Source organism: Nicrophorus vespilloides, unplaced genomic scaffold, assembly GCF_001412225.1.
Source record: "Nicrophorus vespilloides isolate i.1.1-1 unplaced genomic scaffold, Nicve_v1.0, whole genome shotgun sequence".
Classification (NCBI taxonomy): Eukaryota; Metazoa; Arthropoda; class Insecta; order Coleoptera; family Silphidae; genus Nicrophorus; species Nicrophorus vespilloides.
In genome coordinates this window covers 261642-275335 of record NW_017096087.1, presented here as the reverse complement: position 1 = coordinate 275335, position 13694 = coordinate 261642, and the positions used below count along the sequence as shown (strand labels likewise).

Here is a 13694-nt window from a genome sequence, read left to right as displayed (position 1 = left end):
AAAAAAAAAGTTCGGGGAACCCACACTTCGTTGACCTTTGCGAGGCCACAATCCCGCCTCGGAGGGTTAAACGCGTCGCGCTGTCCTTTTTTTTTGTTGTTATTGTTGTTTGGTCCTTTGTTTTGTTGCTCCGGGTCCAGGACCTCTTTGTTTTGATAGAGGATCTACCTCAAAGTTTAATAGCTTTATATTTTGAAGTCATTTGTGCCTGAGGCTTGAGAAGCTATATTATACCTGTAATTCGATTTTCATTCCATGATTAGCATATTACTGGCGCAATTGGCCAAGAAAGAAACAGAATTTATTCCACTTTCGCCTCAAATTCCATAGAAGTGAAAGGACTTCTTTTATCAAACGCGCTTTTGTTTACTACTTCATTGCCTCAACTTCAATAATGGACAAAGAAGCTTTGATTTGTTTTTCTCGTTTCCTTCTAGAATTGAAAATTCGAAAATGTGTTCTCAAATCCGATCAAAAGTTTATTGTGCGAAGTAAACAATGGATTTGCTTTTGCTCAATACTTCTCTATCTGTTGCCACTACAAAAGCTTTGACAATTCTTTCTGGAATTGAAATTTTTAAGTTTATTATCTTTGTTTCTTAAGAATATTTAGTTTTTTGGGATATAGAAAAAAAAACCATTAAATATTATGAACTAAAAGAATTTTTGGTAATCTTAGAACGGAAACTTCAGGTACTCCTTATGTTATTATTACTTTAGGAAACCTTACCCATTCTACCATTATCAACCTTCCAAAAACTACCTGTAAACTAGTGTTCATTTTCTTTTTGTTAATTCAAGATTTTTTTGCTTGTTCACGGAAAACTACTGAGTGGAAACAAAGTCATTGTTAGTCTGACTACAAAAACTAACATATTTAACATTTCTTAAGTTAGATTTCTAAATCAAAATTTATAATCAACAATTGTTGACTGCTATTAATAATTGTGAATATTTAAATTTATTGAAAATGTATGTTGTTTATGGGTTCGGTGATCGCAATAATCATGAAACAAGTTGCAGCTCTTGTTTTTACTTGTCTGGTTCAATAAACTATCATCGACCTTCATTGTTCGTGGACAAAGTTTATTTTTATTCTCGACGAATACACAAAGCGTACGAAAGAAAATGTTAATGCAATCGAAATAGAAAAATGTATGATTCATCCGTCGTAACAATATCTAATCAGAAAAAGAAATGTTGTTCAAAGATATACTAATTATTGTTGTTTCAAAAAAAAAAGGGGAATTAAGTTCGACGAATTGTGTTGTTATTCATCGCATTTTCTCGAATACCGCACTTGTTTTCCGTCTGATACTGATGATTGTTTTTGTTATTTTTTTAATCCGCATTTGTAAACATCGATTAGGAGTTTGTGTTGTGTGTGTGTTGTTCAAGGAAACGCAGTTTCCGTTTGCGTTTTGGACGCTGGGGAGAGAAAGAAAGAGAGAAGAGATAAAAATAATTCCACTTTCCTTGGAAGCAGGAGAGTAAATTGATTCTAAGCTCTGAGCGGACACAAAGAATAAGAAGAAGAAGAAGCCGGAGACCGGAGAGCACCTGTCATTATAGTATAGCCTGCTTCCTATTATGTGAACGCACCTGGCCTTCCTCCTTTTATTACACTATACACGATCCTACGGCCTTTGAAGACGTAGAATAAGGGGAAAAAGAAGAGTGGTGGAGGAAAAAATCTATTGTGGAAAATATGCGTGCTCCAAAATTGCTGGTGCTTTGTAAACTGTTGCGCTTTTTCCTCGCTCTGCGTTTGTTGTTGTTGTTGCAGCAGCAGCGTGCGAATGACGCGCGTGTCGTAAACTGTTTGCACAAACTGTTGGCCAACTCGCGAGAGCTCGTTCTCTCTCTGTGGTCAATTTGGAAAGTGCGCAAATCGATCCGTAATAAATTCGATGGAGGGCCGAACCCGATGTTGTTGTCTGCAAGACACAGATACCACACAATACTTCCACCACCCGATCTGGTCGTAATAATCTGCTGGCCGAGATCTGCTCTCTTCTCCCGGTGTGCTTGCTGCTCCACTTTTGGTCGGGCACGGAATGCTTCTTTATTGCGTTCAATTTACCGAAGCCGTGGGCCATCCGCAACAGCAACAGAAGAGGAGTTGCACGCTTAAAAGAAACGGCCCAAATACCGTTACCTGCGGAACACCCAATTCGCGAGGTATTCTCGGTCCTGTTCTCTTCCTTTCTCTTCTTTATTGTTTCTTTTCGGTAACATTTTATGAGAGTGCGTGTGCACCAAGGCATGATTGCTTCGACCTTGTGGGGTCAGTCCACTCTCTGAGCATCACCATCATCACCGCTGCAATCATCATCATCTTCATCACGCGCACAGGATGCTCGGCGCATACCAAAAGAAAAACAAACCACGGACAAACGCATTTAGAAGTCAGGAGCTGCACTCCATTCAATGCGTCTTTTTGAGTTTTTGGGATGGGAAGATGGTTGGTGGTGGTTCGGTGAAGAAGTCGACGTGCATCGAAACGGCACGCAACTTTATGTACGTCGTTAATGGAGCAGGTTTCCAAGGCTCGGCTCTGCTTGGCTCGCGCAACTTTCCAACATTAATTACTATTTTGAAACCGACTCATACATACGTGTATTACAACAACAACAACAACAGCAAGTGCTTATAAAAAGAGGCGCTCAGCGGGATGGAAGAGCGAGAGAGAGAGTTATGAAAAAGGGAAGAAAAGAGCAAACCCCGGATCCATATGTTAAAGAGCTCCACCCACTAATTTATCGAAGGGCCCCGACCGTTTCTTCTTTTAAATTTCAACTCGCCTCCGCTTTGATTAATGTCTGCATCTGCGAGAATTAAAACTAGTCTTCCCCGACTTCATTACAGAATCAACACTTAATTAATTTTTTGAATTGCTTTTTTTTTCCACATATGTTTCCTTTCGGTTACAAATCATGACTTCGCGTTAATTAGACTTCCTCTTCGCCATTTCGAATTCTTCCATAAAGTCATTTCACTTACAATTTATTAATAAATCCACAACACATTTCGATTTGGTATAATCACAATACATATATCTTTTTACCACTACTATTAAATTCATAATTTTATGAATGGCTCGACGTGTGTTATTATAAGTTTGCTTTCTTTCACTGCCTTTTCTTTGATTTAATCGCTAAAATGGAAACACGCAGCAACTGTTGCTGAAAGTATGTTCGCGCCTACATAATTAGTGCCAATTAAAACTTTACCAGGATTTGAATAAACCTAATTCAATTCATTAAAAAAATTACATAAATGTAGCGTATTTCATTAATAACACTTTTTTAATTAAATTAACTAATTTTTTTTAAACTGATACATTGAAAATCTTTATGCGAAAATATCGTCTTTATATAAGCTACAGATTATGTCCTTGTTTAAAGCGTTTTTAGTGTGAGGTGAATAAACTATTGGAGATTATCGTAGGATTGAACTGAGCGAGATCCGTGGTTTGGTTTTGGGTTGGCGGAGTAGGTATTAATAGCGCATGAGTATTTATTAAAATGCAGCCTTCTTGTCGTCAACCCGTTTCCCGCTGCGTCAGCTGTTAATTGTTCCATTATTGAAGTGCACACAACAACAATATCCATTATATTCCGATGCACGGACGTCATCGTGTCGCATTTAATTCCGATTAAACCGAGCCACGGACAAAAAGGTATAACAATAACAAAAACAAAAAAAAATGAGGTTCATTTCAACTTCATCGGTCTAATAGTGAATTTATCTATTGCAGTTGTTTGTGCGTGTGTGTAATCTAACGAAAAGTAAATTTGTCCGTTCGTTAGATATGCATATGTGAGAGACCTCCAAAATGTTTTGGTTTTGTATCTAGTGTGTGTATGGCGTGGTATATCGTGTACATGTATCGTGCACGTGTAAGCACTTGAACTGTAGCGCTCCGCATTCTGCACTTTGTTCTCTGCAATCATCGCCGATGATTCGAGCAACGCCAACTGCGAGGAAAACCGTTGTTGTTTTTTTCGTGGTTCAACATCCATCGAATTTGATTTGATAGCGATGATGACTTGCGTCATCCGGAGTTGGCAGCGCGGGTTTCCTAGTTTCGTTTGCTCGTATTTGGGCTCCCCCAAGTGGGAGCGGTTTCTGCGATGATCGGATTCATATGCACGGAGCAACACTCCTCGCCGTTTCCGCCCACAACGTTTCATTTACATCAAAAACCTGGTTGTGTATTAAACCATTCCGCGTGTCCTCGCCACTGCACACTCTATTAATACTATCGATCTGCTATCCTTGAATCGCCTCCTTCTTCTACTCTCTTGCCGTGGGCGAAAGTTCCGCTTCCTGTTCACCATCATCATCATCAGACGATCCTCTATTTTCGACTCGCTTCATTTTGTCTTCTTCTTTTTTTTCTGTCTCTCTCTCTCCCAACATCAGCTTCGTGGTGGTGGGCAGCTGTGGGGATCCAAACGAATCTGGGTCAAACGAACCTCTTGTTTATTTTCATATATGTGTCTGTAACAAGCGTGTGCTGTTGCTGCTGCTTCTGCTTCTTCCACAGCCCAAAAATAATCTTAACACATTCATACAAACCCGACATTACTTGATGCAATTCAAACGCTAAATTTGTTACAGAACAGTTACTTTACTTACTGTTCTCATCACAATATAAATAAGTCATCACAGCAAACGTTTATAATCGCGCAAAAAAAATATATATAAAAACAAATCCGAAAAGTCAAGTGTTTACGACAATTTGAGATGACAAAATAATTCGATTACTTTCTTTGCTCAATATTTTCATTTTGATAAACGTGACTGTTGCCCTTTACTTAATTTTTTTGTATTATTCAAATCAACGTACAGAAGAGTTGTTAAGATATTTCACACATAACATTCAACGAAACATTAGTACAAAGCTGTAAAAATTTTATGTCTAGACGACGCGTGTTGCAATATTGTTTAGAGTACGTAAATAATCGTATTGTTTCAAATAGCAATATTACTTTAAATGCGCATTTTACATGCGTTCGCAGATTCCGTAAATATAAATTATTATATAAAAGACAATAGGTTTGAAAACTTTTAATAAACGAATTGTTTTCTATTGCAAGGTCGAGTACGATAGTAATTTTGAGTGATTCTCATGCGAAAAGTGATTTGCACTTTAAAAAAAAACTGGTTTTCCAGTGAAATTGTCCTGGAAAATGTAGATAACTTATTTGTAATATTTGAAATCGACAGGTATATGAAAATGAGACTCGTTATTCAATAATTAAACAAACAAAAAAACTGTTTCTCGTTTTGACCTAAAAGTTGCTACAATTAGATGTGTACTATAGTTAGATCAATGCGACCTACTAAAACAGACCGATAAGAATATGAAAATCGTTGTGTACAGATGATGTCACAGACTGAAATTACATTATTTATTCATAAATTAAGATGATTAGAGCCAACCTTTTTTTCGTTCGGCGTCGAAATCTTGAAATTCTGTATCCTAATGTGGACGTTTCAAGGTGTTTGCTTAAACGATTCGAAGATCTTTGTTTGGTGAGTGGTGAAACGTAAATGGTTTAAATAATGGTCACCGTCAACGAGGAATATGTTTACCAATAACTAGTTTCAAGGTAATTGTGGTGTTCTCTAATGAGAATCGGGTTGGTCTTCATCCAAGGAGGCGACCCACGACCGAAATAGTAAATGACAGCCACCAGTCAATTTTTTCTTGGCGATCCGATGATTCTGACTGAGGAATTGTTGCACGTATTTTTATCTGTGACTGTGAGTGTCCACGTGAAACAAAGTTGGTTAGTGGGCATAAGCTATTTGAGTACTTCGAGCACACCATTCAAAATTGTTGGGTACACACTCACAATGGAGGGGCCTCCGCTAATAAATGGCAGCAGGACTCGAACCTGCTGCCAACTGTCGACCTTCAGGAAGTTCATATGGACGGAATCGATTTTTTCTTTGTTTGTTTCTGTATCAGACGACCTTCGTGATAACAATAAATGCAATAGATTTACCTCTAATTTCATGATCAATACCAATCGATGAACTATGCTTCTCATTGTAACAAGGATTATGTTTGGGTATAGAAGGCAAAGGACTGGCACGTTATACAAGCGATTGACAGATGTCAAATTGATATTAACGTTCGATTACATACAAAGCAAGAGCAATCGTGTCGTTAATGGTAATATGTTGCATCTAGCATTGATTTCGACAAGAGACCAATCAGCTGACTAATTCACACGCCCAGAATCGAGAGGCACGTGAATTCGCGCTGTCCCGATGGTTGTTCGGTAAATCTGGGTCAAAATGCAAGTGATGTGTGTTGTGTGTGTGTCTCTCCTGCTAACCTGAATTCTACCGATTCGTCTCGCATACGCGATCTGTAAGAAAAGGTCCGTGTGAGAGCTGTGCGATGCGGACCGTTAGGTCTTCTGCCTCTTTTTTTTCTTTCTTTCTCTTTTGCTCATTGCAAGAAATTAAGAGTTATTATGCACGACGTTCCGTTGCGAAAATTGATTGGCCGGAGAGAAACAACAAATTTCACTTTGCTGCGGTGAAAGTTCCTCGAAGTCGGCACCTCGAAAATAATAATAAAAAAAAACATGCAGAGAGAGAGAAAGAGATGCATGCCTAAAAATTGGGCAACGCAAATTGAAGCAATCGCCTCAAGAAATCGATGAGCTGTTACAAGATTGCAAATTTCGTTCGCGTTTTTTTTTTTAAGTTATTGTTGTTCAATTGTTTCCTTTTCTGGAACTCTTCGGAATGGATTTTCTCACCGATTTGTGTGCATCTTTTTTTTTTATTGAACTTCTTGTTTTCGATTCATTGGACTTTTGTTAACGGGACAATGGAATGCGGAAACTGAATCCGGGATAACCAGATTTTCGTCTTACTTTGGACAACTGTCCTTTCTGTTTTGGGGCCTCTTTTTTTTGTTACGCCTTTGGAAATTCAATCCGACATCTGCCGTTTTTTTTCTTCCTTCTTTCTTTCTGTGCGACTCTTCTTAATGAGCTTAATTTGCTGCGTTGCGAACCATGTGATAATTAGCAAATAATAGAATGGAGAAATAGAAAACGTTGCGATTGTGCATTATAAATAATCTTCTTTAATTTGTGCACACTTTTAATTTAATTCTATTTCACGCTCATTATTTACTATCACACTACTTTTGTATTGCGTAATAAGATAAGTGTAAATCTAACTTTAAATAGTTAAAAGTTATGATTTTGTTAAATTATTAAGAAAATTTAATGGTTTCACTTGCCAAATTACTTGTAAAGTACTATGAATTGGTTTGTTTATGGAAATACTGTTTATGTAAAACTTGCCAAGTAATTTGATTAACATTTCATTTTGATTTTGTTAAATTGTTAAGAAAATTTAATGGTTTCACTTGCTAAATTACTTGTAAAGTACTATGAATTGGTTTGTTTATTGAAATACTGTTTATGTAAAACTTGCCAAGTAATTTGATTAACATTTCATAATATACTTGCCAAGTATTTAGTGGTCATCAAGGATAAGGATGTGTAATATTTATTATTTTTAATTACGGCAGAAACATAGCGTTCAGACTGGTGAGAATAAAAAAAAAATAACGCGTTGATAATGTAATGTGCATGTTAAAGCAGTGGATCGACCTTCTGGCCTCTTCTCCGCAGACACAATGCAATTTGAACGCTCTCGCATCTCCTGTGATCTTGTACGTACGGTTATTCTCTCGCATCTCCGTTCCTCTTCTTCATTGTTGTGCTTCGCCAGTATATGAGAATACGAAACGGGACATTTGTGCTGTGCCCTACATACCCGAGATCCTTATTGAACGCGTCTCTCACTTTTCACAGTGAATTATGCAGCAGGATCAGAGCTTCGAGCGTCCCAGTTGTGGGTCACTCCGTAAACTCCTGATTAGTTTCAGTTATTTAGAGGATGAGGAGGTGAGCTTTTGCGCCTTCTTCCTCCGGGATGTTATAATCGTGTATCCGGAAGCAGGCGATCCTCAGTTTCCGTCCGGTCGTGCGCGCGATTTTCCGCACCATCGAATCCCGCCACGCCTCTCTCCCATCCTGCAAAGATGTACCGAAATAATGATCAATCCTTCATGCAATTAAGTTGCAGCCTTTTTCTCCTCCTCCTACGGGGTGTTGTTTCGCAGAATGCGCGTTTTTATTTATAAACCTAGGCGCGACTGCGCGATGGCTTTCTATGTAAGTGGGACAAGCCGCGCGTTGCAATCGCGTCCCACATTTCGCCCAAACAACGTTATATAACGGATTATGTTAATGCTTCTTGCTATATGTGTGCGTAGATAAATTGCACGGGGAACGAGTGAGAGCGGCCCCAAGTGACAGTGTACCACTATTCCGAGTCGAAGATTTTTCCTTTCTTCTACGAAGAACACCCACGCGTTTTTCTTTCGCTCTTCATCTCGAGTAATTTTGAAAATGCACTCGTTTTTCCATCATATCCATTAATTGCGGCTTTCACTTTCACGCCAACATATTTTTCGCCCCCCGCGCGTTCGAACGTCCTTTCGGAATAATAATTCAACCCGCATTGGGTGCAAGCGCTCTCCGCCAGAACGGGTTCAACGTCCGTCTACAATACCTTGACCATACATGTTTTTTTAAATTTTATTTTCGTTGTTTTACTCTCCTTTTTTTTTGTTGGCGTTCATCCACTTCCTGTATCACAGAGTTACGTTCTTTTCAATTTTGTTTTTTTTTTGTTGTTTTGTCTCCCTTCTCCGAGCAACCTAATTTTCCGTGTCCTTGTGTGAGCGCCGCTCGCCATTAAGGCCGTGACCCTTTTTTCCCGTCGAACCGCATCGATTTCGTGTTAAAAACGACCTTAAAACCAAAGCCCACGCCATTACAACTCTCTCCAAAAACAGAAAAAAACACGAAGTTTTAAATAAGAATAGATAGAGATTTATATATTATAAAAAGACACATGCAGTAATCGTAGACGTATCCTGAAACCGAATCCAGGAATCCGTACCATGGGCACCCATCGAAGTGCTGCAACTGTTGTTCGAACAACAGGTGGCACTGGGGAAAACCGCGTATTACTATTATACGGGGTGGCCTCGCGTACTGCGGATCACATATAGCTAATTAAAAACGTCTTAATTTGAATGGCTAATTGCCGTTTTCCTGCTCGATGTGTTCCGCGCAGCTGACGACTTTATTACTTTGCGACGTATTTTTTTCCTTCTCATCCTCGTAATGCGTATTTACGGCCTGTCGTTGTTCTCGTTCCAAGCAATTTCCATCGCAATCATTTGCATTGCAGATTGTTCTCTTTGCAAAACACCAAACAGGAGCTGCTTAAGTAATTCATCACAACAAAGAAACATCATTTTATAACCTTCATTCAAGCGATGCGCCTTGTTTCCCGATTACAATCTTAACTCGCTCATCTTGCAGCAATTGCTGGTAATCTTAATACAAGCTACTTTACAAGTCTGTTTTAGGTATAAATAATAGCTATCAGAATTTAATTTACAATTTCCTTGAATCAATTTAGTAATTATAAGCAGTTATAAACCTAATTAATTGCTACAGGAAATTGATTAAATATAAATGAATATATTTTCGAATTTATTTTGATATGGAAAATAATTGCTTTAGCAGCGAGTGTGATTATTTATGTCCTAATTTTCGGATTCCCATTTATAGTCGTCATTCAATTTCCTAAGTCATCCATCACAAGTCTGGGCAACGTGTACTTACTAAACTCGAGAACGAGTATCTGTAGAAGTAAATAATAGATCACAGCGAGGATCTGCCGTTATTTCAGTTTAACCTCAGGGCGAATTCTGAAGTGATTGTGATTTGTGGTCTGAGTCCTGGGGCGATCCAGATTCCTAAAAATTACGGCCTTGCGTCTTCATCTCTCCTTCTCATTCTCTCTTCTTCTGCGGATCCAATGCAATCATCATCGAAAGATAAACGCGACGGACGAGAAACTCCATCTTGTTTGCGCGCGTTCCGTAATTAAAACGCACGCAGCAGCAGCAGGTTTACTTCTTATGCGAAGTGTACTTTGGCCATGTGCATGCACTTTGATTATCCCAGAGACGCTCATCATCATCATCGTAATCACGTTGTTGGTGGTGGGATGTGCGTGGTGTATGTGCGATGGCCGGAGGCGGTATTTATCTCTCATTCCTCAGTACGTTGTTGCTGCTGATGTTGTTGTTGAACAACATAGTTCGGTTGGTATAAGTGGAAATAAAAATGCACACGTGTATATGATGTGTAATTTTAAGCAGGCTGCGCCGTCGCCGAATGGATGATGTTTAATACTATAATACTGCTCGGCTCTCGGAAACGCAGCAGTATACACACACGCTACACGAGTTACCACGAGAATGCAAATAACATATCGCAAGGCTAAATGTCGCACATTTCAATAATTTTCCAGTAGCGTAGATTATTATACGGGCAATCGTTTTATTTATTTGCGTATCGAGGAGAAACGTTTCCAAGTACAACACACCCCACGCGTTCGCCGTTTGCATTTCGATTTAGAATTTAATCAATACACCCTATTTCCAAGAACGAGTATGCTGCTCGGACCCGAAGCCCTTTGACCTTACGATTGCATTTCACTTGGATTAGCTGAATTTTCATCTATAAAGTATATAGTTTGCTTTTCCGGCCAAGCCTCACCATTTCCCAGAGTGCACTCGAGTCTCATTACATTAAAATATAATCTTTTTCCCAAGTAAAAAATTCGTTACAAATCATAAAAATAAACATAACAAATTTAATTTCGTGTTTGCCAATAAGCAACATGGTTTGTTAATTAATTAATTATCATACAGTTCTATAATTCTTCAAAGGTATTGTCAATTGGTTTAAATTATACGATTTATTTCCTCATACGCTGGATAAATTAACTACTTTTACGATAGTATTCATGAATAAATCAAATATTTGGCATTGGAAGTGCCATTGCCTCAGTGGTCCTGAGATTATTATAATGGCATCTAAATTTCGTTTTTTTTTCTTCTTTCAAAAACATTAACCTTGGTTAACTTCGTGGCAAAAGATTCTCTAAATATTATTTTTTTTGGTTCGATGATGCTTCAATCTAAAGACATGCAATTAAAATCAATGCTGCGAGCGCGATGAGTCACTCTGCAACTGCCAGGCGTATACCGTTTCTGCGCTTTCGCGTGTACTTGGTTGCATAACGGACTTGGATGACTGTCCATTTTTTGGACATATAATTCGCATGCTAACAACGATAATTGGTTATACGCGAAATGTATATAGAAAATACTTTTTAATTTTATTAAAACAAACCCTATTCATTTTGAATTTAAATTGATTTAGATCTATTGTATAAGATTTTAGATATGATGCAAACATTTCTTAAATCATGTTTGTGTCGTTAAAGGTGTAAATTGATGATGGACAGTTTTGTGTAATTTGTCTTGGTCGGCCATTTTAGTTTCATTTAGAATGTGACTCATTTATACTGACTTAAACAGTGTGTTTTACTTTATAGTTGATCGAAACGATGTATATAATGAGTAATAATTGAAAATATATTGAATGAGTTTTGCTGAAAGATGTGTGTGAATTTGGTTGCATATGATGATACAGCATTGATTATTTCTATTTTAAATTGTGGCGGAGGCGCTGGGTTCCGGGTATTGGTGAATGGTCCCCTTATCATTTCTAAATGTGTCACCTGGCGGCGTTTCTTTTGTTCTACAACTGCTGATTTCTGTTTCCAGGTGTTCGTAAATTTGTGACAGGGAGTCAAAATCCCTTGCCTCCCCCCGGACAAGCAGCTCGAGATTGAACCGCAACGCAAGTTTCTTCATCCACCGGACGGCCGCGGGATTTGTGCAATAGAAGGAGCGAGGTTCTAGTTGGAAGTTTGATTCTGTTTTCGTCGTTTGGGATTGGCGGTGGAGGAGAGACGCCCGAGGTGGAAAAGGAGGAGCAGCTGAAGCTGAAGAGGAAAGCGGAAAGAACGGCGAGATGGAGCGAGAGACCAACCCGATGCAGGCGCTCTGCCGATCCGGGTGCGGATTCTACGGAAACCCAGCCACAGAAGGATTATGTTCACTTTGTTTCAAGGTACGTTCTGTCAGTTCGATGATTGATGTTGTTGTTTTTTTTTTGTTTGAAAATTTGTTGTGCTTGCTTTTGCTAACTCTGTTTGTGTTCGTTCGGTTGTCGTCGTTTAGGAAGCGCTGAAGAAGAAGCAGCAACCTCCAGTGTCAGCCCCAAGCCCCTCCGTGGTGAGCTCAGTTCCGCCCCCGCGGACCACATTCATGGAAACGGCTCAGCCCACAGTACCATGCCTGCCCGCCCCCATCGTACCCGCCTCCGAACAACACCAGCCCACAGACGTGAGTATATTTTGATGATGGTGATGATAATAAACCCGTGAAGGCGTAAGCATCGCGTCTCCTGACAGCTGACACATTTCGACCCCAAAAAGATTCCCGTGTTTCGCACCAAAATTCCCCGATTATGTCACAGGGTCACATCCCGCCGGTTGGTAAGGTGGACGCCGTGCCGACGTCGAGCGCCACCGCCGTCTCGAACGGCTCCACCAAACTGACAGGCTCTGACGTCGACGGTGTACATACAGTCACCACCTGCAGCACCGCTGCTGCAGTTTCACAATCAGATCACAACAATTTACGTTCGGAATACTTGCAGATCGCCGAGGAAAGCGCGGCCACCGCAGCCGGCAGCAGTGTCGACCAGCCTGAAAATGAAAATTCGGACAAAGACGACAAGGACTCCAAGAAGAAGAAGAACCGTTGCGCCGTCTGCCGCAAGAAGGTTGGACTGACAGGTAAGAAGAAGTGAAAAGACAACAATCATAAAGAACAAATCATATCAAAAAACCGTGATTCGTTTTCGCACCATGAACTCTGTTGTTTCGATCGTCGTTCTTCTCTGGTTTTGCAGGATTCGAATGCCGCTGCGGAGGATTGTTCTGTGCGGTGCATCGATACAGCGACAAGCACGACTGCTCGTTTAACTACCGGGAGATGGGTGCACAAGAGATCCGGCGCAACAACCCCGTGGTGGTCGGAGAGAAGATCCAGAAAATTTGAACCCCGCCACTAGTGCCATGCCATCGCGGCGTCGACGATGGACCCCCCACAACATTGATTTGTTCTAACGAGAGGAAAATACAAACAGTGCTCGGACACTTGAAATAATAAAACAACAAAAAAAAATATATATAAACAAAAACAAACAAACACACACACACACATACATACATATATATATATAAATATAAATATTAAAAGAAAGTGACTAGTGCAAAGTATATAAAACATGAAAAAAAAAATCTACAAAAAATTACAAAAAAAATAATAATAAATAATAACAAAAAAATTATATATATATATTATACATAGAAATTTGAATGAACCTATAATAATATATACATATATATATATACATATATATCTATATATATTATATTGCAACAACAAAGTAATTGATGAAACGAAGTAAAAAGAAAACAATGATTTTTATGAAGCGTGTTCGGATTAATACAAATATTCTTGGAGTGTGAATTGTTGGGGTGTTTCTATATTTTTCTCTCTTTGTTTATTCTTCTCTCTCTCTCTTTCTTTCACATTATCCCTTAGGCCGTTTATTTTTTTTCTTTAAATATACATTTTG

At 39.1% G+C, this 13694-nt stretch overlaps 1 protein-coding gene across 1 annotated transcript in view; it reads left to right on the top strand.

Annotated features, from left to right (window-relative positions):
* LOC108569465 (AN1-type zinc finger protein 6) overlaps nucleotides 1-13268 on the top strand; it is a 13983-nt gene extending 715 nt beyond the window's left edge. Inside the window, exons 2-5 of the mRNA XM_017931023.1 lie at nucleotides 11768-12116; nucleotides 12227-12391; nucleotides 12708-12846; nucleotides 12963-13268. Coding sequence (XP_017786512.1) covers nucleotides 12018-12116; nucleotides 12227-12391; nucleotides 12708-12846; nucleotides 12963-13111 — 552 coding nt within the window. The 5' untranslated portion in view covers nucleotides 11768-12017 and the 3' untranslated portion in view covers nucleotides 13112-13268. The remainder of the gene's footprint in view (nucleotides 1-11767; nucleotides 12117-12226; nucleotides 12392-12707; nucleotides 12847-12962) is intronic.
* Nucleotides 13269-13694: the final 426 nt, after the last annotated feature.